The 25,236-nt window shown below is 52.4% G+C and overlaps 6 protein-coding genes across 6 annotated transcripts; 3 read left to right on the top strand and 3 right to left on the bottom strand.

Annotated features, from left to right (window-relative positions):
• Positions 1-72: 72 nt before the first annotated feature.
• Positions 73-865, bottom strand: J7T55_015530 (uncharacterized protein; the record flags this gene model as incomplete). The annotated part of the gene is made up of 3 exons (XM_053139773.1): positions 73-445; positions 505-564; positions 801-865. 3 exons carry the CDS (start codon positions 863-865, stop codon positions 73-75), a joined length of 498 nt encoding a protein of 165 aa, XP_052997252.1.
• A 752-nt stretch (positions 866-1,617) lies between these two features.
• J7T55_015529 (alcohol oxidase) lies at positions 1,618-3,667 on the top strand (the record flags this gene model as incomplete). Its single annotated transcript, XM_053139772.1, has 2 exons — positions 1,618-2,156; positions 2,215-3,667. The coding sequence occupies 2 exons, from the start codon at positions 1,618-1,620 to the stop codon at positions 3,665-3,667; spliced, it is 1,992 nt and encodes a 663-aa protein (XP_052997251.1).
• Positions 3,668-5,647: 1,980 nt separating this feature from the next.
• J7T55_015528 (uncharacterized protein) lies at positions 5,648-6,728 on the top strand (the record flags this gene model as incomplete). Its single annotated transcript, XM_053139770.1, has 2 exons — positions 5,648-5,743; positions 5,817-6,728. The coding sequence occupies 2 exons, from the start codon at positions 5,648-5,650 to the stop codon at positions 6,726-6,728; spliced, it is 1,008 nt and encodes a 335-aa protein (XP_052997250.1).
• Positions 6,729-13,189: 6,461 nt separating this feature from the next.
• On the top strand, positions 13,190-14,416 carry J7T55_015526 (chitinase 3; the record flags this gene model as incomplete). The annotated part of the gene is made up of 2 exons (XM_053139769.1): positions 13,190-13,872; positions 14,002-14,416. 2 exons carry the CDS (start codon positions 13,190-13,192, stop codon positions 14,414-14,416), a joined length of 1,098 nt encoding a protein of 365 aa, XP_052997249.1.
• A 209-nt stretch (positions 14,417-14,625) lies between these two features.
• J7T55_015525 (glucan synthase Ags2) lies at positions 14,626-21,908 on the bottom strand (the record flags this gene model as incomplete). Its single annotated transcript, XM_053139768.1, has 4 exons — positions 14,626-17,334; positions 17,391-20,559; positions 20,620-21,306; positions 21,367-21,908. 4 exons carry the CDS (start codon positions 21,906-21,908, stop codon positions 14,626-14,628), a joined length of 7,107 nt encoding a protein of 2,368 aa, XP_052997248.1.
• A 1,352-nt stretch (positions 21,909-23,260) lies between these two features.
• J7T55_015524 (uncharacterized protein) lies at positions 23,261-23,704 on the bottom strand (the record flags this gene model as incomplete). Its single annotated transcript, XM_053139767.1, has 1 exon — positions 23,261-23,704. One exon carries the CDS (start codon positions 23,702-23,704, stop codon positions 23,261-23,263), a length of 444 nt encoding a protein of 147 aa, XP_052997247.1.
• Between the last annotated feature and the right edge of the window lie 1,532 nt (positions 23,705-25,236).

The following is a 25,236-nucleotide window of genomic DNA, read 5'->3' as shown; positions in this document are numbered from 1 at the left end:
AAAGTCGACCGGATAGTCTCCGTTCTTATCGGCCAGATTCAAGCCCTCGGGCCAGACCGGAATGAGGATCTTTTACAGCTCCGCATTTGGGTTCTCTCCAGTTTGGTGGGATACTGCGTAGCCGTTGTGTGTTTTAATATGTCGGACGTATGCCTCGATTCCTTCCTGCTCGCAGAGGAACTTGACGATTCCAGCGTGATTAGAGGAAGCCGCCTCACTCCCCTTTTGTTGGCTAATATTATTGATACTGTACTGGCTGTTCTCTTGAATTGATAACATCTTCCGTCTCAATTCAGGGTTGTGGGCAGCAGCGCGGAACAGTTGCTTGGCCAAGACCAAGCATCCTACCCGGCAGGCCAGCCGCAGAGTGAAGTGAACGGTCTTGACGAGTTCACGACCTAGCGTGTCGATCACCACATCGAAAATCTCCTCCTCTGATCCCACGCTGCAGAATTCGGAGCTTGCCATCCTTGAAGCACAACTTCGATAAAATAATTGAAGCACGGCTCGGGGTCGATGGTTGGCTCTCTGAGGAGCTCTCTCAATATGTCGGTTTTGCCGTGCCTAACAAGAAAGCCGACCTTAGCATCATTTCATGTCTTATTATAACCAGCAAAGGAGGTATTAGCAGAATCGGTCTCATGGACTGATCTGTGGATTGATCAAATTCGCGAATCATGCAGTTGTAGACACAAAGACCTGCTTGTTTTATAGCAAGTGTATTGGGCACGTAAATGTTTCATCATACGGATTAGGTCCAGCCTATTTCCACCCTTCACAACTCCGTCGGTTGAGCTTACCACCTACGGTGTCTCTCTCGGTCTAGCTCGCCGCTGAGTACTTGTCTGTCGGCCGACTCCGACATCTTGTATCTCGAGAGTAGTTTGTACGTCCGCATTTCGTGCAACACAGAGTAGAGGACGTGGAGTCTTCCGAATAACTCTTCCTTCTGGTTTTTGAGCACCAACTGAATGCCGCACCGAGTCTGGCAGGACTTTTATGCAAGTAGACACGACTAAAAGTTCCGTGGTCGTCCTCCCCGCCCCAGCTAATTGTGCGCGTCACAACCCCTCACAGCCTTGCTTATGACGCAAACAAGGTTATTATACATCATGGGAATTTGCATCCCCGGCCGACTCCTGAGCCTCGCATTAGGCGCGATTGGTTTTCCCAATTAGGAGCAAGAAATAACGGTCTTAGCTGCTGCTTCTCCTCTCAGTTGTCTTTGCAATCTATTTATAATATAGACTACTGTATAGCAATGTCGCAAATTAACGGACATTGGGGTATTAGTGCAGCGGTAGTTGTCAGCTACGATTCTTTCCCCAAATCAGAATTGGAGTCCAGCCACCCTCCCACTCGTGACCATAGCCGGATACAGAAACCCACTCCTGTTTAGGTTACATAGTCCCGACCTCACCCCTAGTAAATAAGACCGCAAGTATTCGCTCTACTGTAATCCTTCCTAGCTACGCGTATAGTGTAAGCCTTCAATTATCGGGCTGACGGTAATTTTGCCTAGATAAATGATGAGGAACCCAATGCACATGAGATTGGTCTTCCCTTTGGTACGACACGGCCCGGTTCTTACAATTGCACGCCACATATTGGTTTAAGATGAGCCAAGAATTTGGTATTTTTCCGGCAGTATGCCGTCTTCTTGCGCTGGCACCCCTGCTTGTTACTGGCGCCCACGGACTCCAGTATCGCAGCACTAACAAGACCGAATTCGATTACATCGTCATCGGCAGCGGTCCAGGAGGCGGTCCGTTGGCGAGCAACCTCGCCCGCGCCGGTTTCGAGACCTTACTTGTCGAGGCCGGTGACGATGAGTTTGCCGATCCCTCATCCAATGTCATCGATTACTTCGTTACGACCGGAATCCACGATAATCTCCACTGGGACTTCTATGTCAAGCACTACGACGATCTGGAACAAGATCTGAGGTACGCTCATCTTGTATGGAGGAAGCCAGATGGGGACCTCTGGGTTGGCCCTGGGGGCAGCCAGCCTGAAGGCTCTGTGGTCTTGGGAGTCAACTATCCCCGTGGTGCTGTTCTTGGAGGCTCATCTATCATCAACGCTGGTGCGGTCTTCCTTCCCAGTGACAGTGATTGGAACTATATCGCGGAGATCACCAATGACACGACTTGGAAGTAAGAAAACCCCAATTATTGTCCACAGATGCCACGGAGCTAATGCTACTGAACACAGCGCGGAACATACACGCGACTTGTTCATTAAACTGGAGAACAACACGTACCTGCCCCGAGGAACGGCAGGTCATGGTTTTGATGGATATCTCCAGACTGCTATTGGCGATGGCACACAGTACACCAGTGGCCAACAGGCCGTGGATGTTCTCAAGGCTCAGATTTCAGAGCTAGGAAAAGACCCTAACCAGCTCGAAGAACTCATTACGGCCGACCCAAACTACGAGGATCCGAGCCGAGACACTACCGAAGGCCTATGGGCTCTGCCTTTCCACGCCAACAAGACATTCGGTCGCTCTAGTGCTAGGGACAGAATCATCTCAACTGTCAACGAAAACTTCCCTCTATATCTTCAGCTGAACTCTTACGCTACTCGCATTCTTTTTGGAAAGTCAAATAGCACCAGCACTCCTAAGGCTGTTGGTGTGGAATTTCTTGAAGGCAAGAGTGTCTACAAGGGTGACCCAAGATGGACAGCTTCAAACCAAGGCACATTAAAAAGTGTTTCTGCGAGGAAGGAAGTCATTGTCAGCGCTGGATCATTTAACACACCCCAGCTCCTGCTTCTGAGCGGTATTGGAAACGCCACCCATCTCGCTGAGCACAACATCTCAGTTGTTGTGGATCTCCCGGGTGTGGGGACTAATATGCAAGATAATGAGGAGATGGCAGTTACTGGTCTTGCTGCTGAGAACTTCACTTACGCGCCAAGAGATGGCTTGACAAGCTCAAACTGTACTTACGGCGCGACATTTCCGGACCCTTGCTACGACGCCTGGCTTCAAGGAAAAGGCCCGTACACGAACCCCGGTCCAAATTCTAACATTCTCACTTTGAAAACAGCACACTCACCCGATGGAGAGAGGGATGTCATTGCATTCTCTGGGTCATTTGCATTTCGTGGATTCTGGCCAGCTACGCCGGGTCAGACCTGGACCGAGCCGCCTAATACCTGGGGAATACATTCAGTACGCATGCACCCACAGAACCGCGCCGGCTACGTCAAGCTTCGCTCTTCAGATCCCACGGAGATGCCGGAGATCAACTTCAGGTACTTCACTGAGGGATCCGAGACGGATATCGAAGCCATCAAAGACTTCGTCGCATGGGGTCGCCGAGCTCTGCAGCGCGTTGAGGGGCCTACCGGCCCTGTCAACATTACGAGCCCACCATGCCCAACTGGCTATACCGCCAATGGAACCTGCTCGGATGCTCAGGCTGATGAGCAATTCATCCGAGATAACACTTTCGGGCACCATGTTACAAGCACGTGCCCTATTGGTGCTGACGATGACAAATTAGCGGTGCTCAACTCGAACTTCCAGGTCCGAGGCGTTGAAGGTCTCCGCGTAGTGGATGCTAGCGCTTTCCCTAGGATTCCTGGTGCTTTCCCTGTTATTGCGACGTTCATTCTGAGTGAAAAGGCTTCTCAGGCTATCCTAGGCGGAAAGTAATAATAGAATCATACTGATCTCAGGAATTAATATTTACTTTACATTAGAAGTAATCTTCTCTTCCAGCTTCCTCTGTAAAATAAAGCTAGCCAAGCCACCTCGAACCCACACAGCCTTGCTCACTCATGAGGCTTAAATCCCCGCAGTATGCTGGGTCTTGTGCGACTGTATGCTTGCTGCCTAAGTCTGGTGATAGTATACAGGAGCATGCCGAGTGGTGACCCCGCATCTTCAAAAAATGACGGAGCGAACCTAATGTACATACTGCGAGAGCATCTATCATGTCTTCCAATCAATCATTCTGACTGAAAGCCATCCAGCCGCCCTTCGCCCCGGCCCCCCAAAGTATTACATATCATAGCACGACTCGGATATGTGTGTGACGCTTGATTGCACATTTCGTACAAGTCAAGTTCATTCCATCGGGATCGTGCCAAGCTCGATCCAATCTGTCCCACTCAACGCGAACTCTCTAATATACCAACCACGCTGGAAATAACAGCGATAGGTGTGGCTCGAGGCTTCCTCAAGCTCCAATTCATCTCCATCAACGTCGCTTTGGGTCATTGGCATAGTCAGTCAAGCTATGTCTGTGCCATTGTCCGTACTGCTTAGAGCCTCGGGTTGTTTCGTGACCCAGTTGGCTCTTCCTCCAACCAGCTACCGCCAGGCTCGAACCTTGCTTGACTGAGCTTAAGGTGGTGATGGATGTCTATGTCGGGCTTGGTGGAGTTCAAGTTGAAGTAGAAGATATCGAGGTATGATGACCGTCATCTGAATTGCTATCGACGTTGCCGTTGTCTGACTTCTCAGACCCAACCACGCCACCCACAATTGCTGCAGTAATCAACAATATCAAGGCAACGGCAGCAGCGAGAAGGATCTTTTTCTTGGATTTCCATTTAGTCGTGGTCTCTTGAGCCTTGTAGTGCCCTTTTTACAATGGATGAGACGTCCGCTGTCTCCACGACAGTGCCATTATTTTGGTATTGGTATCTCAAAGATGACTGAGCTTCATCGAATTGAAGACCATCATGACCAACATCCACTACCTGCTTCCCGGTTCCCTGCTGTACGTTTTGACCGCTGAAGTCTGTATCAAGTTCGTTCTCATAGCCTAGAGCTGGCCGGTAGTGCCCTTGAGCTGGAATATGTCCACAGAGAACCGGCTAAGGATCAGGCTGGCCGCCTTGCTCTGTCGGGAGCATGGGGATTGGTTGATCGACCCTGACTTTGATCAGAGGTGGATGAATAATTTCAGACTACTCGGGTCGGGGATGGCGAGTTCAACGAAACTTCAATGACCGCATTGCGCCTATCCATTCGCTTCTTTTGATCCAAGATTTCAGAGTTCTTTCGGTGTGACCGTTTCAAGATCTTGGATCTGTCACAGGGTCTATAGAATATGAAACGAAATTGCTCGAGGGAAACGGTTACCGCACAGATTCGAGCTGTCAGCTGCTGATGTTTGCGTCCTTTTGTCTGGGCCCATATTTCATGGGGCAGAGGCCGTCCTGGTTTTGGAATCTTGGAAGCCCGCGGACCTCCATCCAATTGCAGAGCGACTTACCCGCTCTCTGCTGTCGTCAAGCGGTCGACAAGAGAGATTGCACGCCTCGCGAAAGCATAGACGTGGCACAGCAAGCGGGTCTCAATACACAATAAAGGGTGCGCACTGGTAATTAGGTAAGCATTCGAATCAAATTAAGCCAAGTTTGAGTCTTTTCGAAGCGCAGAGGTGGATCAGGCTGCTGGACTCCACCGTCGACCTCAGGGGTCGCGATTTTCGCCGCCACCGGCGGCGACAGACAAAGAAGCTTGCAAGTGGCATGTTCAAGCAAGACAAAGTAACTCTGTAGTTAGCACGCATATCCTCTACCCTCCTAAAGTAATGTTATCCGATACTGCAACGCCTCCTTCGATTGATTCCCCTTGCTAGGATAACTCACTGATGCTCATTTTGGAGCCACTTGAAGCACCATGCTGCCGGTAACAACCTACTGGAGGGTCGTGGTGTCAGGGATGCTCATATCTGCAGTCCTTTGGCTGCTCATATTTCGAGAGAGTTTTGGCATGGTGAGTACCACATTCGAAGGTAGCCCCTTCATGCCACAGTAAGCTTACATGCACATCCCATTCAATGTTGAAGGTCTCAGGCTTAGGGTACGCCTCGCAAGTCAGCCAGGTCGAGCCCGATGCACCATTAGCTCTACCCGGCACAACCAACAGCAGTCTCAAGCCGCTCATACTCTACGCATACTCAGAGTCTGAGACAGCCCGACCAAATCTCGAATTCTTCCTGAAGAAAGGTCTCCACGGCGGGGCAGATTTCATTTTCATATTCAACGGGGAGACTGACGCGGCTTCGCTTGTCCCCGAGCATCCCAATGTGAAGATTGTCCATCGAGAGAACAAATGTTTTGACCTAGGCGGCATGGGCGAGATCCTACGCAAGGACGATCTCTGGAAACGGTACAAGCGGTTCATCACTATGAACGCCAGCATCAGGGGCCCTTTCTTGCCACGTTATGCCCGGACAGCCTGCTGGTCAGATCTTTTCCTCGACCGTGTCACGGAGACCGTAAAATTGGTCGGCACTACCATCAACTGCCAGCCGTCGCCGCATGTCCAGTCTATGCTCTGGGCTACGGACGACGTCGGCACGGGGATCCTGCTGGACCCGGCACTGGCACACTCTGTGCCCCAGGAAGATCATTGGGGCACAAGCGACGATCCGGTCGGGCTCAGTTTCTGTCACGAGACGATGTTTGCTGCGGTCCATTCCGAGCTTGGATCTACAAGGCTCATTACCTCACAAGGCTATGGGGTCGATGTGCTGATGACGGCTTTCGAACAATCAGCAGGTGGTGACATAGAGGAATATTGCAAGGTTGGCCAGTTCGAGGATATTTTGTACGACAAGATGTACTATGGTTCCAATCTTCATCCTTATGAGACGGTCTTTTTCAAGTCAAATCGTGAAATTGATCCGACTCTCTTGGAGAAATTGACAGATTGGCACCTCAAGAATGGCTTCAAGAGTTGGGACACCTGCAAATGATTCTACCTAATTGAAAGACTTTTCGGATTCACGTGCGAACGACGGCGTCCAATTTCAAGCTTCGAAGCACCTAGTTCTTGGCCAAAGTTACTTACTGTCTACGTAGATGCTCATCGTAAGACCTCCCTTCCACGATAGCCCCCCCCCCCCCACCGCGTGTGGATTTGTACCCATTGCTCAAACTTTGATCAATGAAAAACATACTCGGACTAGGTAGTAGGCTCTCAAATAACACCATTAGGAATACTATGTCCTAAACCGATTCAAGAAGAAGTTGCTATTCCAATGATTCACAGAGCACGATCCAAACAGCTGCCACGATGAAATCTCATCAAGTTCACTTGAGTTAGCATAGAAAGTACGTATTGCAAACAGCTAGATATGAGTTTCCTAACTCTATTCCGGAAAGTTCGCACCATATACGTGCTGCCACTGGACAGGATCTACGACTACAGACCTGCAAGAGCACGATCTAAAGCCTTCCTTCGAGATGTCCATTCCTGCTGCGAGGACGCCATTGCCGCAAGGCACTAGACATCATGCCATCATACTCCACCTTACCTCATGAGAAGGACGATTATTGAGCAATTGTGGGCCATTGCTGGAGGATAGTGGCCTCGGCTATAACAAAGCAAGTGAATCTTGTAATCGGGCCGGTTGGGCGGCCTGCTAGCCACGGAGCTGTGCTATTGCTGAGAATGAAGAGCTTTGCCAGCCATGCCAACAACGCTAACAACGCCAACATAGGCCGGCGCGCGGGGCGCAAAACGCTGGTCAGTTCTCACATCTTTTTTTATGCACCAGCGACCCTGCTGGCTCCCCTTGAATTCGTAATTCGAGTTCAGACAAGCTTGCACGGCTGCAGTGCACTGAGCTTGGCTCCAAAACTCAGAAATGAGTCCGACAACCGAGGAGTCTTGGCCGCGTGCACGCCCCAGCATCTGTATAAAAAGGACCCATGTTCCTGCCGTTAGCGCAAGAGATCAGGTACGGGCTCTCGTTGATCTCTTAGTACACTCATAAGTCCCGTTATTTTCTTTTGTGCCTTCTTCCACACTTTTTTATTTTTATTTTACCGGGCCATTTAGTTGTCTTGACTCTACCTACCTGGCCAATGCCAATTCGAGAAGACAAAATTTGCTACAAGGGCCACGGCTGCATTTTTTCATTTGTAAATAGTGAAGTTGTCGGGACCATTCTCCAGAGAGCCTCGCATGGTTTTCGATTACAGTTTGACACAAGCATTTTATTCAACGCACTTACATGATAGTGGTAGGGTTTGGGCTTACGGATGTGATGATCGTAAAGTCTCCACCCCCGAACCAACGGATACCACCTGCCGTTCATTATGTAAAAGATTGCACGTAATAAGCTTTTCGGTTATCCTAGGTATAGCAAGCTCGGATCTATACAGTAGCTCGGTCTGGAGTATTGAAGCTTACTATGGTTGATGCCCGTCGGGCTCAAAGGGATCGTGTGCTGCTAATAGCGATTCATTCCAACAAGGCTCGGGAAAGTCCACCATATATGTCCATGCCAACGGCCCGTCGTTGCAATTGCGACATTCAACATGGTCAATCTCCGGTCTACAATGCTAGTAAGGACATGACCACATGTCTAGGGACACCTTGAACACTCGCAATCGTAGATCGATCGGCCTAAAAGCAAGATTGTCGTTGGGACCCACGGTATGGCAAACTTTGGACTGCATTGAAGACGCATCTGCATCTAGGCTATTATTGGTTGACAGGCGAGTAGGCGAGGAGACGGAAGATGCCCCGTCAAGCGCAGGACGTGCACGATACAGTATCACAACACCATCACAGTTTCGCCACATGGTAAATCGTGTGACATGCTCGGCTGTGACCAATGCTGATTGATGTCGATTTTGCCCTCGAGATAAATAGATAGACGGCGCGCGAGCGAGTCGAGCAGCCTGGTAGTCAATCTAATGACTGAGCTAGACAGTCACTATCTCCAGCCCCTTGCGTGGTTGAATGTAGCCAAGGCTCGGCAGTGTTGGGGTCGGCTTGGCGCATCCTCCCAGTCTCCATCGATTCGCTCCACGCCCTGCTGGCCCGGCGTTCTGGATCAAGTTGTCTCAATCTGTCAGACCCCAACAGGTTTGAGAAGGCGTCGTGAAGAGAGCAGCGGCCGACAACCCAATGACCCGGCTCGCAGGGCTTTCAGGCCATTCGTTGCCTGTCCGGCTGACAACGGACGTCCCGACCGCACAGGCGCCAAGTAAGGGGCTGGACTGAGCTTCCTCTTCCGGCCGGCGACAAGGCCAACCGTTCATTCGAAGGACGCCGCCGAGCCTTTGCCCAGGCCGACACCAAGGCTGGGTAATACCAACTTTTTGCATGGCATTGCAACCGTTATCTCTTGTCCCTGCCGCCTATCGCCCTTGGGCCACCAACCAGCGTTTCTGCGCTGGTGTCGCGGCGGGTCTTCCTCGGTCTAGGCTTTCCTCCACTTCTCGCTCCCCTCTGGCTGGGATTTCTTTGGGGGTGGACTCGAGGGGCCAAACACCCTGACACCTCTTGGTCAGCTCTGTTACTGTGCTTTTCCCCAGGCCGTGGGAACAGTGGGCCTCCCCACGCGTACGGCAGTATCAGTGGAGACGACTGATATTCCGCCAGGTGCCTGCGTCGTAAGTCGGGCGGCGATATTTCGTCTGAATCGACCAAGTTGGTCGCTACATGGGCAGATCATCAAAATGAAGCACACGAGACTGGAGACTCGGGGCATTCGCTTTTCTGTTTAGAGGCTGTTTGGCTTCCGCCAAGCTCGAGAAGGACGCAAGCGGGGTGAGAATGAGGAAGGTCCTCTCTAGGGCCTATACGAGGCGCACCCAACTCTATCTCTCTGGCGCATACATGTCTGGGCGCGCCACCCTGGGAGAAAAAGAAGAAGCCATGGAAGCTCGGCAGAAGCAGGCTAGAAGATCGTTCTGGTGTGCATAAATGCACGTCGATCCCCGTCAGCGAACTATTTCATGCCTTGCCCTCCCCTCCGCCGCCTGCCTTCTGGACCATCTCAGATCTTTTCCCTTCAATCTCGACAGGTCACACCCACACGTGAGCACACGTTATCGTCGTGTCCCATTGGTCAAGATCCCTTTCACCCCAGACTCAAGGTCAAGATACGACCGCCCGTCATGTCGGAGGTAGAAAAGGGCGAAGCCGTCCCGGCCACCGTGATCCACCGCGGCGACTCATCGTCCGATGGCGAGGTCGGCAGGATCGAGGAGAAGGAGAGCTGGGCCACGCGCAATGGCTTCAACCTGCGGTCATTCCAGAAGAAGGACTCGGGCGCCAACATCACGCTCGAGCGTCCCATGAAGACCCGCCATCTGCACATGATCTCCATTGGTATGGGCACCCTATTCCGTCGTAAAACGTGAGAAAACTGACAGGAGGTATTCTCCAGGTGGCTCAATTGGTGCTGGTTTCTTCGTCGGCTCGGGTGGTGCCCTGGAGAAGGGTGGCCCTGCTAGTCTGCTTCTTGATTTCGCTATCATCGGTGTCATGATGTTCAACGTCGGTAAGTCTTCGCTGGTCATCATACCTTATGGCCCCTGCCCTGAGGCTAACTCCATTCCCCTCCAGTGTACGCTCTTGGTGAAATGGCTGTCATGTTCCCTGTGTCCGGTGGTTTCTACACTCTGTCAACTCGCTTCATCGACCCGTCCTGGGGTTTCGCCATGGGCTGGAACTACGTCTTCCAATGGGCTATCGTTTTACCTCTCGAACTAACGGTCTGTGGTCTCGTGATGAAATATTGGACACCGGATACGAATGTTGGAGTGTGGATCGCAGTCTTCCTCATTATCATCACCCTTATCATGATGTTCGGAGCCCTTGGTTTCGCTGAAGAAGAGTTCTGGGCTGCGCTTCTCAAACTTTGCGCTATCGTCATCTTCATGGTCATCGCCCTCGTTTGTGTCCTCGGTGGTGGACCTGAGGGAGGCAGATACGACACATATCAAGGATCCAAGACCTGGTCAGATCCCGGTCCGTTCCGAAATGGTTTCCGAGGCTTCTGTGCTATTTTCGTTACCGCCGCCTTCTCCTTCTCCGGCACAGAACTAGTCGGTCTGGCGGCTGCTGAGGCCAAGAACCCCGTCAAGGCCCTGCCTGGCGCTATCAAGCAGGTGTTCTGGCGTATCACGCTGTGAGTCGACACTTATCCCTTTGTCAGGGCTCTTCACGTGTTGTCTCTGTGTGCTAATACGAGATATTCGATAGCTTCTACATCCTCGGCCTTATGTTTGTAGGACTCCTCATCCGCTCGGACGACCCACGTCTGCTCGGCGCCGACGGTGACTACGTGTCCGCCTCTCCATTCGTGCTCGTCGGCGAGTACGCCGGCTTGAACGGCTTCAACCACTTCATCAACATGGTCGTCGTCATCTCCGTCATGTCTATCGGTGTATCTGGTGTGTATGGAGGCTCGCGAACCCTGACTGCCCTCGCCCAGTTCGGCTACGCTCCCAAGATCTTCACATACATGGACCGCGCCGGCCGCCCAACATTCTCCGTCGGAGTCATCCTGGTGTGCGGCCTGCTTGGCTTCATCAACCTAGACGCTCAGGGTGAGGTGGTCTTCGATTGGCTCGTTGCTCTGTCTGGTCTCGCTGCCCTCTTCACATGGGGCTCCATCTGCTTGGCTCATATTCGGTTCCGCAAGGCCTGGGCACACCACGGCCACACTCTCGATGAGATTCCATTCAGGGCCATCGGTGGTGTCTATGGCTCATGGCTGGGTCTGATTCTCTGCGTCCTTGTCTTGTGTGCTTCTGTAAGTCCCACTTTGATCAACCCTATTATTGTTCCGCGAATGCATGGCTAACAAGATGCTCGCCGGTATAGTTCTACAGCGCCATCTGCCCTCCTGGAGTCGATGGGGTCGGTACGGCAGAGGACTTCTTCATGGCTATGCTCGCTCTGCCAGTCGTCATCCTGTTCTGGATCTGCGGGTACTTCTGGAAGAAGGAGGGCTGGTTGCGAACACATCAAATGGACGTTGACACCGGCCGCCGCGAGCACAACTGGGACGAGATCAACGCGTACCGTGCCAGGATTGCAGCCTTTCCGTACTGGAGGCGTCTGGTGTACAAATGGTTTGTGTAGAGTGGAGCGACTGGCCTCCACCTGCTGCCTTGTGTACAACTAGTTAAGACGTCGAGGATGCGTTCGCAGGGTTGAGTGCATCTGGTTTAATCAAATAAGAGCCTCTCAAGGCCGTTACTGAGTTTATTAGAATACACAGCTCTGTATTTCAATCTGCAACCTGTCTTCATCGTGCATTTTATTGCGCATTGGAGAGCTACTACCTTCTAGAACGATTGATCGTGAGATGATCACTTCAGCAGCGAAGAAGCCTAGTTGTTCGACTTTTCAAGTCACCCTGTCATCCTGGTTTACTTGTGTGTCATCAACAGGCTTGGAATCGGCCTGTCGCGAGTCACGACTTTCATTCAATCCCTAGTCATCCCTCGCTCTCTTCGGACCGAGCTAGCCGTAGTGAGGACGCTTCCACTGTCAGGTTGGCATTCCTGGCCTTGGCAACCCACCAATATGTCCTCGTGGCCAGGGACAGCGACGCCGCAGATGCGGCTTACCCTATCCCCAACCAGTACAAGTTCCCGCGAGTAGTCAAGATCCCTGAGACTTAGAGGTGGCTCGGTATAAGTGCCGATGCGGCATAAAATGTCTTCATAGGGTACTTCCTATCTCGATGTGGAAGTAACCAACCGTTCCCAATCTTGTCGTGGTATTTGACCCAAGATTGTCAAATATTGGTTCCACACTTGAGTATTTGACCGCCATTCATCATTACTACCACACACACGCCTCAATACGACTCAACATACCCTCTGGTCTTTGCATTATATGCGACAGCCATCCGTAAGAGGAAGCTACAGCTTCTCGAGCCGTCTCACAAGGACAGCGTTGAGGTTGCAATCTGACCCGAGTCGGAATGTGCTGGCACACCTATCCGCCAGAGATGCCGAATAAGGCCGGCAATGCGCCATCCACCAGACCCTGCATGCATATACATGCGCTTGCTTACTACCTGCAGAGAGAAAAGACGAACATGACATTTCAGATTTCCGTCCAATAAATGACACCCTTCAAGATTGTGCAGGACCCTGCGGTCGTGCCCACATGTGCAACACCCTCACGTGGCCGGAAGTCGAGGTGCCAGCCAGGCTGGTGCCGCATGTTCCAATGTAACTTGCCAATGCCCAAAATGCTACAGAATGACAGGGAGACAGACATTGTGATCCGAGATAGCGGGTTCGATGCAACATTGATCTTGAAAGACGGAGAAACTGCTATGTTGTTAGTCGGGTCGAGTCGCGAGCAGCCGGGTACAAAGCTTTTTGGTAGTCCGCTTGTGAAGAACCGACTTGCAGCACGTCTAATCGTCATCAGCACTTTATAGCTGGAAATATGAGGCTCTCCGATTTCTTCAACGCCGCCGCTCTATTGGCGAGCTTCGGCTCCTCTTTGCCCGTCCAAGATGCCTCGTCTGTCGCGGTCAATCCAGAGCTCCCACGGCTCGTCATCTATTTCCAGACTACCCACGATAGTTCCGGGGACCCGATCTCCATGCTGCCACTGATCACCGAATTAGACATCGCCCTAACTCACCTCATTGTCTGCTCCTTTCACATCAACCTCGGCAGCGAAATTCATCTCAACGACTACCCACCATACTACCCATTGTTTTCTACGTTATGGAACGAGACAGTGGTAATGAGAGAAGCAGGGGTGAAGGTGATGGGCATGATAGGCGGCGCCGCGCCGGGCTCCTTTGACTCATCCACCCTGGACAGCACGGACGAGGCAACGTTTGAGCTCTACTATGGGCAGCTGCACGATGTGATTGTGCAGTACGGACTGCAGGGCATGGACCTTGACGTTGAGCAATATATGTCGCAAGCCGGAATCACCAGGCTAGTCACGCGCTTGCATGCTGACTTTGGTGATGAATTTATTATCACACTTGCGCCTGTGGCCTCAGCCTTGACAAATCAGGGTAACTTGTCTGGGTTCGATTACAAGGATCTGGAGGCTGCTTCTGTGACTGCTTCAGGACAAGACATGATCGACTTTTACAATGCACAATTCTAGTAAGACCATTTCTTTTAAAGCCAAATCCTCCGCTCTCGCTGCTCTTTTGGGGTGCGCAGCGAAGAAGGCCAATTTTCTTGAACGAGCCTCTGATAATAGTATACTGACCCCTGACTACACGCGAACAGCAGCGGCTTTGGCACAATGTCGAGTCCTTTATGGTATGAAAGAGTGGTCAAGGCTGGGTGGGACCCGAAGGATATCGTAGCCGGCCAACTCACCAGCCCAGTCAACGGCGGGGGTTTCACCAGCATTGCAGACCTGAATCAGACTGTCATCGCACTGAAAGAAGAGTATGGCGTCATTGGAGGCATCATGGGCTGGGAGTACTTCAACAGCGTGCCTGGCGGAACGGCCGCTCCGTGGCAGTGGGCACAGGAGATGACTGAGATCTTGAGGCCGGGTTATAACGTGCAGCTGACGGTGACCGATGAAACTGCCCAGACTTTGGACACGGCTTGGAAGGAGAGCGTGATTGATGCAGAGTCGAACTTTGTGGAACCGAGGCCGAATGTGGATTATTTTGCAATGGTGAACGCATAGCATCAGGACGCGACTGCCCGTGGCAGATGATAGAGATCGACAGTAAGTTGTGTACTTAATTCATTATGGTCATTACGTACCACATTTCCCAGCCCAGATACCGAACCCATGTGAAGTCTATGTCTAAAAGTCCTTGTTGCAAATTGGTATCGAAAGAAATTCCCAAAAGAGCGATAACCCAAAATTCCAAATTCGTAAACCGTAATTCCCTAAGGCTTGAATAGCTGCTCCTTTCTGAAGAACATAAAAAATCCGACGCAAACAAGCAGCTGCAGTAACAGAGGAACCCAGAACCAAACATTGTCCAGCCCCTCCCATAGGTTCAGCGCCAGGTTTGGAAAGACTGGGCCCGGACCAATCTTATCTGGTGCGCTGGCTCTCGCAGCAATGGTGCCAATGGACCCAATCACCTGGGCTCCGAAGACCGTCCAGCTGACGTGGAAGCGGCCAAGAGTCTGCAGCAGAATCATGCCGAAGCCCACGCCCTGCAAGGCATCCAATACACCCAGCCAGAGCCACAGGCTACGGCCCAGCAGCGCGCCAGCGAGGTCACTCCCGACCCAGGGGAGATAGAGGCCGATACCACTTGTGCCCCAAAGGAGCTGGGCCCAACGCGGGGCGCCCAGGCCAATGGCAAACAGCGGCAGGGCCCACGAGTGCTCGTTGGAGAGGTACGCCATGACGGCCAAGATGGCAGCCCAGACGATGACGAAGAAGAAGATTGCGAGAACGACAACAGCCCATGCCGGCGCTACGGTGCTCGACCACAGGTAGCTCCAGCTGCGGCCGTATGGTGCCGAGAGGAAGTAGTTCTGGATGGCGGCGACGACGAGGAACCACACGACGATCTTGCGGCGCAGGACGGAGCGGTAGAAGGCCGAAACGTAGCCCGGCTTGCTGCGATACGCATCCGGCAGGCCTATGAAGAGCACGAGGGCGATAGCCCACAGGCCCACGGCGATGGGCAGCGTCACGCACGTGACGGTGCGTGACGACGACGAGATCAGCGTGTAGCCGCTGTTGCGCAGCTTGGTCGCGTACGAGCCCCAGTACCATAGTGCGGCGATATAGATCTGCTGCGTGCCCTGTATGGTACAAGCGCGGAACATCCACGATCTCACGGGGTTCCCACCTTCGGTCAAAAAGTTCTGTGTGAAGAAGAGAAAACCGCTGGCTGAGCCGACGGCGTAGAGACCCGTCGCGGTGTACTGAAGGGCCACGATGTCGAGTGACGAGGTTGCAAAGGGAATCAAACCCAGAATAAGGAACGCCGCGCCGTAGAAAATGAATGCAAGAGATAACGAGATAAAAAGTTTGACGTTGCGGAATAGGATCCACCAGAAAACTGAACCGGCAAGATAGATGCCTGAGGTGATATACACCTGCTCCGCACTCTGGCCATTTTGCCCGGTGAGGAGGGTGATCTGGTACGAGTTGGCGGCGATGATTTGTCCGAGGGCGAGAAGGAAAGCGTAGACCGGCCAATCTCCAACTTTAGCCAACATGAGCTTCTTCAGACCAGTCGGGGGTTTGTAGTCTGGGCCCAGATTGAACTCGTTCACTTGGGGATTGCCGTCGTCACGGCTGCTGGCAGCCGAGGTTGACCTTGAGGACACGCTGACAACAGATTTGGGAGTCTTCCCAAGCTTGGCATCATGGAAGCGAGCGAACCAGTTCTTCTCTGACGAGCGGATATAGTCCTCCACGCATAGCTTGTCGGAAGATAGGTTGCCCTTGTGGGAATCAATCAGCTTTGAGAAGGAGCTGTAGTACTCGCCCTTAGGATCGTTGAAGAACGGCTCAACATTCTGTAACTTGAAATCGCTTCGGCCACCGACGACAGTGTCCAGAGTCAGCACCGACTGGTTGGCTGTTGGCAGGCTATGCGTGAGGGAGTCATCGTGTTCGTTGCCTGAGGATGACCTGTTTGATGAGGTTTGTTCTTCATTGGGAAATTCATTTGCCTCCATTTGTGACTGCGTCCTGTCAAGCTCTGCAAGGGCGTCCAGCCTCTTGGACAAGAGCTTGCCCAAAGCGGACGATGACTTGTTCCGCGGAGCAAAAGTGGCCGTGGGGGTCCTGGGTGTGACCGCCCCGGAATTGGGCTCAGACATTGTCGAAATTGAGAGCATTGACGGTGAATGTGTGAGAGTTCGCCTAGCAGAGCTAAAGCCGCGGGTTGGACTCGGCGCCCGGCTGCCAACCCGACTCGGGAAAGCCGTTGAGGCAGCTGTGTGAGGTGAACTGATAGTGGGAGAGTTAGGCAGCGTGGGGGCAGGTTGAGGAGGATGCAACGCGAGTGAGGTGACCGACGATGACCGCGTTCCAGGTAGGAGATTGAACGTCGACCCTCGCCTGACACCGTCATGGGCTTCGATGGACCGCCTTTGCAGAGTGTCCAGATCTTGGACCCATTGCATCACAGGGAATCTCTGGATCAGTGATCTCGCTCTCATCAGTTTCCTTGTCTCCTGGGAAGAAGCAAGGGCAGACTTGATAGTGGACTTGAACTGGCGCAGCAAGTGTTTGGTCTCGGTGGACTCAATTGTGAACCACCAACCCGGCATCTGTCCCAGGCCACCAACCCGAGATCCCACACAGAGTGCACCCTTGCGGCCGAACTCGACTGCTACAAGCCCGAAAGGCTCGTCTCGAGAAGGCATCAAGGCGAATTCAGCTCCACTGAAGACATAGGGCGGGATCGAAACGAATTCAGGCTTCGAGTAGACACGCCCAGGGTATCGTTCCATTGTCTTTTGTAATTTGAGTGCTGCAAACTTGCCATGGTTGTCGATGGTTGGGCCGAGGCATATGAGCTGGACGTCCTTATGTTTGTCCAAAATGGCAGGGAAGACATCCGAGATGAGGTCAATTCCCTTCTGAAGAGACCAACGGCCGACGAAGACAAATAGCTGGGCCTGTTCTGCGTGTCAGCATGCAATAGTCCGGTCCAGGGAAAACAGGCATCACTCACGTTGGGATTTTCCTCCAAGCCTGCCCATCTCTGGGCCTGCACCCTCAAATCACCCCTCTTCTCCTCCGCTTCCTCATCGACAGCGACATCCATGGCGCCGATTTCCTTAGCCATACCAGCGTTCCAGTCAGCCATATCATCCGGGTCTGGGTTTGGCAGAGAGCCAATCTCGTGCAGACCCCAGAAGATAGGATATCGCTTGTAAGCTCTGACTCCGTATTTTTTGGAGACACCGACAGCGCCGAATCCACCTTGAAACTGACGAATGTAGCTGGCAGCCGCATAGAGCATATTGAACACCTTGTCGAATTGTACATAGGTCTTTACTGTCTCTTTGGGCAAATTGAAAACCTCTGTGATCTCGGACATCTCGCCCTTCGTACGCAGCGACCACATTCCTTGGAACTCGGCGTTATGGAGAGAAAGGGAGACTGGTATGGTTTTGGGAAGGAGGTACAGCGGTGCAAGGGTGCCGTGATAATCATTGATGTGGTACAAATCAACTGGAAAGCGGCGGAGAGTTTCCGCAATACACGCGTTCCAGGCGCTGTAGTAAATTGCGGACTCAATGTCATCCATGCGAGCGGGATATGGGTCGGCTTTAGTCTGAGCTCTGAACACTGGTGCGTCAAGAAGGACGAACGTGATGTTCCGGACCTGGTGGTACTGGACGTTGACAATGTACCGAACCTTGTTGATGGTGACCACCATTGGCTCGGCAACGAGGTCGACGGGATAGTCGATGCCGCCAACGCAAGGGACCACCCAGACGAGGTTCTGGTGTGCAAGGGCGGAGCTGCCCATCAATGAAGCCATTTTGCCGAGACCACCGATCTTGATCTTGATGTTCCAGTCCTCAATCTCATACTCCATGGTGGCAATGAGCGTTGTGCGACGGGGCGCCAGTGATGCTTCGGCTAGAGCTGTTGTCGTGGCAGGGTTTGATGAGGGAGCGGTTGATTTCTCCTTCTGGGCCATCTCACGGTGGTCAGACCGCTTCAGCTTAGACGCCGTACCCTTCCAGAAGCCATCGCGGGTATCGATGCCAACTTGGTTGAACTTCACCTGGTAATACGATCGTTTGAATGTCCATAGGGCAAGGCAAGCGCATAGAAGCGGCACCAGTCCGAGCAGTATGGACAGCATAAGCTGGTACCAGCCAGACCCGGTGGGCACCAAACGGTAATTCCAGTTACCGTCGTTCACCAGCAGCTTCCAGCCAACATAGGGCATTTCGGGACCTTTGCTGATGTTAATGACGTTGTCAGCCAGCGTATCAGGCTTCAGCCAGTCAAGAACATTGTCGCCGTCGACATCGCCATACTGCGCAGTCTTGTCCGGCAGCCCGTTGGGGTTCATGCCCCAGACGTTGACTTGGATCTGAGTGGGCCACTCTGCCTCGAGGTCGAAGGCCCAGTTGCTACCAGTCGAGTTACCATCGTCAGTCGTTGGATGAGTCAGGCGCATGGTGTTTGTGAGTCCATCGTCGTATCCCCACGCATTCCAGGATCCGAGGATGAAGGCATGTGGCCAGCGGCGTGCCTTGTGGGTGGCTACATCCCCCTTCACAAGGTCTCCGTGCTGCACATGGTCACTGCTGCTGGCCATCCGGCTCCAGTACTGGATTGTCACATGTTCGCCATGCCAAGCCTGTCTCTGGGTCCCTGACCAGGCCTGGTCTTCGAGGGTTACATTCTCGCTGGTATAGTCCAGCCACTCACTCCAGCTTGACCCCCAGGTAGTAGAGTACCGAAATTTGTCGGCACCCGGGGCCCGCTGGGAAACGTAGAGCTGGTTTGTGGACTCGTCGCGGTACAGAAGGCTGCTGGAATAGTTGCCGGTTTGAGGAAATACGACAGGATTGTCGCTAGCGCCGATCCGGAACATGAAGCGGTCGATCGCGTCAGTGTAGGTTCCTTCTGTGGTGGAGGCGTTGGTGATCGTTATCGTGTGGATCCCGTGCGATACATCGACTAGATTCGCGGTGATCTTCCAGATGGTGGCAGGCTGGCCCACAAATTGCGTACCTTCAGCCACGTCAAGGTTGACGCACGCGATGGTGTCATTGCTTATCCGGGCAATCGTTCCGTCTGACGAGGTGGAGTTGACGGACAGTGCGCTGATTACAGAGTCGCAATCCATATTCTGAGAGAATCGAATCTCAATTGGAACAGTCTGTTTCTCGCCAAGCTTGACTGAGGCCGTGAGTCTCTCATCATGTGAGGGCACGACCCCCGTGATGGTCGGCGCTGGGGTGATAAACCTTTCCTTGGGGATGTAGGCCCTGTAGGCCCAAGATTCCATGGTCAGACTTGACAGACATCCCCGGAGCCCTGTTGTACCGTCCAAAGTGGCTGACGAGTTCTGCAACACATGCTCGTCGTAAGGATAGAAGAGATTTTTGACCGTGGTCCCAACAGCAAAAGGGGAGACCAGGGCATCAGCTTCGTCTTGGCAATTGAAGTCAAAGTCTTTGCTCCTGTTTAAGTTGGAGTAAACAAGCCATACTCCATGGTTGCCGTCAGCGTCTGGTGTCTCTAAATCTTGGACACCATCTAACTGGTGACGCCACACACTCCATATGCCAAAGGTGCTTGGCACACCTGCGCTTCCAGGTAGGAGGACATCATCGGTGCGATTCGATAAGGTCTTCAGCATGTAGCCGTCATTCAGCACAGGGTACTGCTGCCTCATCTCGAACATCCGCTTGATGATGTTCCTGGTGGGATGTGAGGGGTCCTTGTGGTCAAGGCTGACGGCGTCGTCGTTGCATCCAGTTCTCGCTGGACCGTCGGGGAAATTTCCATAGTACGATACATCCCCGAGATGGTAACAGCCATGGAGCTGCCAGGCCCGACTGCTACTCATCGGCTGTCTGCCGTATACATAGTCAGACGAGGTGCTGTCAAGGAGATATAGGCTCTGTTCCTCGCCCCAATAGAGGCCTGGTGTGCCAGGAATCTCCAGGGTGGTGATGAACTGTCCAAGGATCTGTCGCTGCGTCCCATTCTTGATGGCCGGCCATCGAAAGACATCTTGGCTTGTCATAGCAATCACTGCCCGCGGATCAAACTTTCCTGTGTTTGCATTGACAAAGTCATTCTGGTTGAGCATCTCATTCCAAAATACAACGAAGTCTGTACCATCCAGACCAGTGTAACCGTCAAGTCTGTATCTAAGTATTAGTCTTTGTGGCTGTACTCACGGATGGATAAAAATTAGAGCTTACCCGAGGAATCTGGTCATTCCACCATACACGATATAACTGAATGCGGTGCCGTCCAAAGCAGATTGCCCAAAATCACGGATGTAATTGTCCGGATCCGTGGTGTTGGTAGACATTGCAGCAGCGGTGGCGTTAGTCGTGTAATGGTTGGGCTGCTTTCCACGGCCAGTGTACACCGAAGATTGAGCAGCAGTTCCCACGACTTCGCCAATGATGTAGAAATTATCTTTCCCATATCGCCTGGCACACTGACGCTGGTAGTCGGAAAACTCAGCCAGGGCGTCCACTGTCGACTGGAGTGCCTTGTCCATTCTGAATCCGTCAATATCAAGCATGGCGATCTGGATGCATGAGAGATGCTTGATTTTCTCGAGAACGTCACTGCGCCAGTCCCGTAGCCTGTCTTGGACTGAACCATACTTTGACAGCTGGTTCTCGTACACAATGACATGCCCGGTATTGGCTGAGTCACCGTACTGGTCGAATTCACTATCACGGCACGTGGTCTGATTGATGGTGATTTGCCAACCATCATCATCCCACATGCGTGGATATGTACAGTCGACAATGTCATTACCAGGCTCAAAGTCGACATAGCGTCTGTCGTGCTTCCACTCATACTCATATTCGCCCCACTGGAAGGAAGCGGTTTTGTTCAGGTTTCCCTTAAACCCTACGAGATCTCCCAGCCTATGTTATCTCGTGTCAGCTGTTGCTATTCAAGATCCAGACAATGTATGGGTGACTTACGTGGCCATAGTGTTGTCCAGAAGGACATACATGCCTCGCTCATGGATCGCATCAATGAGATCCCTCCAGTCCTGGATCCGTCCATGATGTTGGTCGAGCAGAGTCAAGTCTAAAGGGCTGTAGTTGTCACCTGTCCAAGGCAGGTTGATGAAGGGGCTTCCCATAAGGTAGACCGTCTTGATGCCCATGCCATGAAGATAGTCCAGGTTATCCATTACTCCTCTGATGTCTCCGCCGAACCGGAGCTGATTCGTCATCCAGTCATGTTCGAATTGGGTTCCGTTAGCATCGTCGTTGGAAGGGTCCCCATTCGAGAATCGGTCTAGGGCAAGAGTGTAGGTCGGCATGCGCCAGTTGTCTGGCGACGGCGTGTACGTGTGGCCCTCCCATTCTCCCCAGTAATCAAGGGGATGGCCAGCATCTGGGTTCTGGTTCAGGTTCCAGTCGGCCAGCGAGGGTTCGTAGGGAAATGCGACCGTCCCGACGAGCCACAGAGCAAAAGTGAAACATGACAAGATAAAACGACCCATAGTTGACACCATTGTGGAAGGAAAGGTGTGCCACAGGTTGAATGTCGGTGTCAGTAAAAGAAAGCGAAGGTTGGGATAGGGACGAAGAGAACCCCGTGGGGCAGGCTGGCCGCCATGATGAACATATGGGTCTATTTGAACCTTTCTCCTTTTCCGCCGATCCCTATCAATGACATTGTCCTCCTCCCTACATGAGGCGATGTGACCGGTCGGGCCTTGGAGGGCGTCGAATAGTGAGTACACGCAAAGAGCTCTTAGACAAGGAAAAGCAGCACTTGTTCGCTGAAATCACCCACCTCACGCTATACCGGAGCTTGAGTGAAATCCCCGAACGAATTTCGAAGTGTGGTCGCACTCAACGGTTTGATATCGAGGACGGAGGCATACCTGTAGACGGCTCTGCCCTATGGCGATGCCGTGACCGCACTACCTGGCAAGAGCCTTTCTAGCCTGGAAGATCCTGCAGCTGGAGAGTGGAATATTGTGGGACGGTTGGCAACGGATTGCGGCGAATGTACAAGATCTGGCCCTGTTGCACGCGTGTCAAACAAAAGTACTCTTGCCAGGCGGCCAGGCCTGTCTGCATGTGTCTGCGGCAGAGGCAGCCAGGGTCTCCACCGCGGACCACTTTTGGTACATGATCCCAAAGGGGAATAGCGAAGAATTCTCAGCTGTGTGCGTTCCTGCATTGACGTATCTGTCGCTCAAACCTCCCACGCCTCCGCTGCAGTCGCCAGAGGCAAACCGAAAGTTGTTGCGATGATGCAACATACGGTTGCAGCCCTTGATATGTTGGATGTAACGCCACTTGCGGCTGGTGCACTCTATTTGTTGGATGCCACCCCCTAATTGGTAAGAATGCTACCTGAGAGACGGCAATGTAGATCGAGGTTCAAGCGCGTCCACGGTGATAACCAGTCAGTGCGATGTCACCGTGCATTAGCAAAGGACTGCCGGGGAAGTGCCGTGTTCTAGATCCAACGGCTGTTCGGCCAGAGCGGGATTTCTGAGATCAGTTGGCCGGGTACCTGATAATCCTTAGACTAGGGCCGTCGCCACAGAGGTACAAGGTCGAGAACTACGTGTGTGACAGCGTGAGTGGAGCCGCCCCCCTGTGAATATTCCCGAAGATACGACCACGATCTTGATTGCGACGTGGGTATCAAGCGCCACTTGCAGGGACATGCAAGATACAGAATCACGTCGACCGCCAAACCATCCGGTGCTGCCAATCAACCCAACGTGGATACCTTCGGCGTGGTGAATGGTTGCTCCTTAGGTGTGATGCGGCTCAAGAATATTTGTTGATATCCTAAGCCTTACCCACGGCACTGATCTTGGTACGGTCGGCGACTAGGATGCCGCTATCTGGACCCCCACGAGAATGTATTTGCTCCGACCGAATGTGCGATACCCAATGCGAGCATGCTGTATTGGTCGAGCTGCAGCTGCAGTGCGCGATGTAGTCTGCGCAGCTCAAGGTGGTATTGTACGTGCTGTTGTTCGCTACTGCTGTGGACCAGATCATTCATGATCGCCCAGCAAAGGTCAAGATCTGCTCTGAGATCTCGCCTTTCAGGGCAGTAAGGCTGAAGCGTAAGCTGAGGTTCAAGATTCGGAACGTTGAGTTTTCTGAAAGATCCAGCCCACTCGCATTCCAGGAGTGTGAAAGCAGCTCGCACCGAGAGATCCTGAGCTGAGCAGAGTAGCAGAGCAAGCAAGCCTTCGACATGGAGGGTGTGACCTGGCATTACAGAGACGCCAGTTGGCAGCGTTGTATCCTCGGTGAGGAGGGTAGTCCAGCTCATCCCGTCACCAATGGGACGGGGGATAATTGAGAACAACGACAGGCCTAGGTCCCCCGTCATTTTAGCACAGTCCGACATCCCGTCTAGTTTATTAGCGTCATTGTTCGGTCATGGTGAGAGTCCGTTGTGACCAGGGTTGTGGTGGAGTTTGATGTTGAGGGGGAAATCCCAGGCCCAGAAAAGTTCTTGCTCGCTCGTCTTGAGGGAAAAAAAAAACATTGGATAAACCAATGGAAGTAGGGTTCGGGTCGTTACCAACTTCAAAAGCTCTCTCAACCGGCCCCCCTTCTCCTTGCTTATCGGTACTGCCAAACTCAATTCAAGATCAAAGTTTTCACTCTATGCTGGATTTCTGATCTTGAGGACTTCCAATCAAATCACAATTGCCCCTCATTTACAGTGCATTGAGTTAGGATGCAGGGTGCAGGCATCGCTGGGATTGTGGAATTCCCAGAACCGCCCGTGCTCCAGATATGCAAGCTCGCGATATTGCAATCCCTACATGCATCCAGAAAAGCAGAACCAGAAACAGACGGAAAAAATAGAACTCGACCACCTTGCTGCAGTGCATGTCTGACTTGAAGCGCACAGAGGTATGCGAGGTGTCAACTCCGCGTGGCATCCTCGCATCCGCTTAATCATGACGACTGGCTACCCCCGCTTGAAAACAAGAAGTCTGTCGTGGCAGGCCGTGATATCCGTCAGCACACATCAGCGTGGGACGCTGCCTCTTTTGATGGAGATGGGTGGGTTATTCCTTTACTGTGCAGTGGTCCCAATTACGCGGGAGGGGCCCACAACTCTTCCTCGACTTGGCTTTGAAAGGTGGGTCTACGATCTGCACTCGTAACAAGGACTGTGCTGGTGGGGGCCACGGCCGGGAGATTTGAGGTCAGGGCGAGACAAGGATTATGCTTTGCGGTCTGGGCGTTTCTGAACACTTGTATACTGTAGTGGACTTTTTTCCTATTCGACATTACACATGGGAAAATAAAAGCAGGTTTGACAATTTGGCATGTGTGAGGCGAGGGCCTGAAGCGCGGATCTTCGCCTCCCTTTGGCAATTAGATGTTTTCGTCACGACGGCTGTCAGTTTTCGTTGTCTCACGTCATGCTATGGGTCTAAAGTACGGCAATTTCCTTTGTTTTGTTACTTTTCGCGAGTTGCTTTTCCTGTGCTCTTCGAAAATAAGTGGTGTGGCAAAGTCTTGGCTCCCAAGCTCTTGGCTCGCGAGCTCTGACCAGATCAGATACGGGTCCTGCAACGTGAACTTCGGAGCTGTCAGAAGATAGAAGTCAAACTATGACAGTGATATCGCGACAAGAATAAACTCGGAGCAGACCTACAACTATCTACCAGTCGGGTTGCCGAATTGGACCTCGTATAGCGACAGCTGTCCACCTCATCAATTGTCGTGAGTCATTCGGACATTGACGTGAGCTTGAGACACTCCTCGCAATAATGTATACAAAAGTATCGAGATGTGGTTTCTCTTCCTTATTGAGGGCGTATCCAATGTCACACTCTTGAC

Source organism: Diaporthe amygdali, assembly GCF_026229845.1.
Source record: "Diaporthe amygdali strain CAA958 chromosome Unknown NODE_5_length_1802954_cov_64_987939, whole genome shotgun sequence".
NCBI lineage: Eukaryota > Fungi > Ascomycota > Sordariomycetes > Diaporthales > Diaporthaceae > Diaporthe > Diaporthe amygdali.
This window is presented reverse-complemented; position numbering and strand designations above follow the sequence as displayed.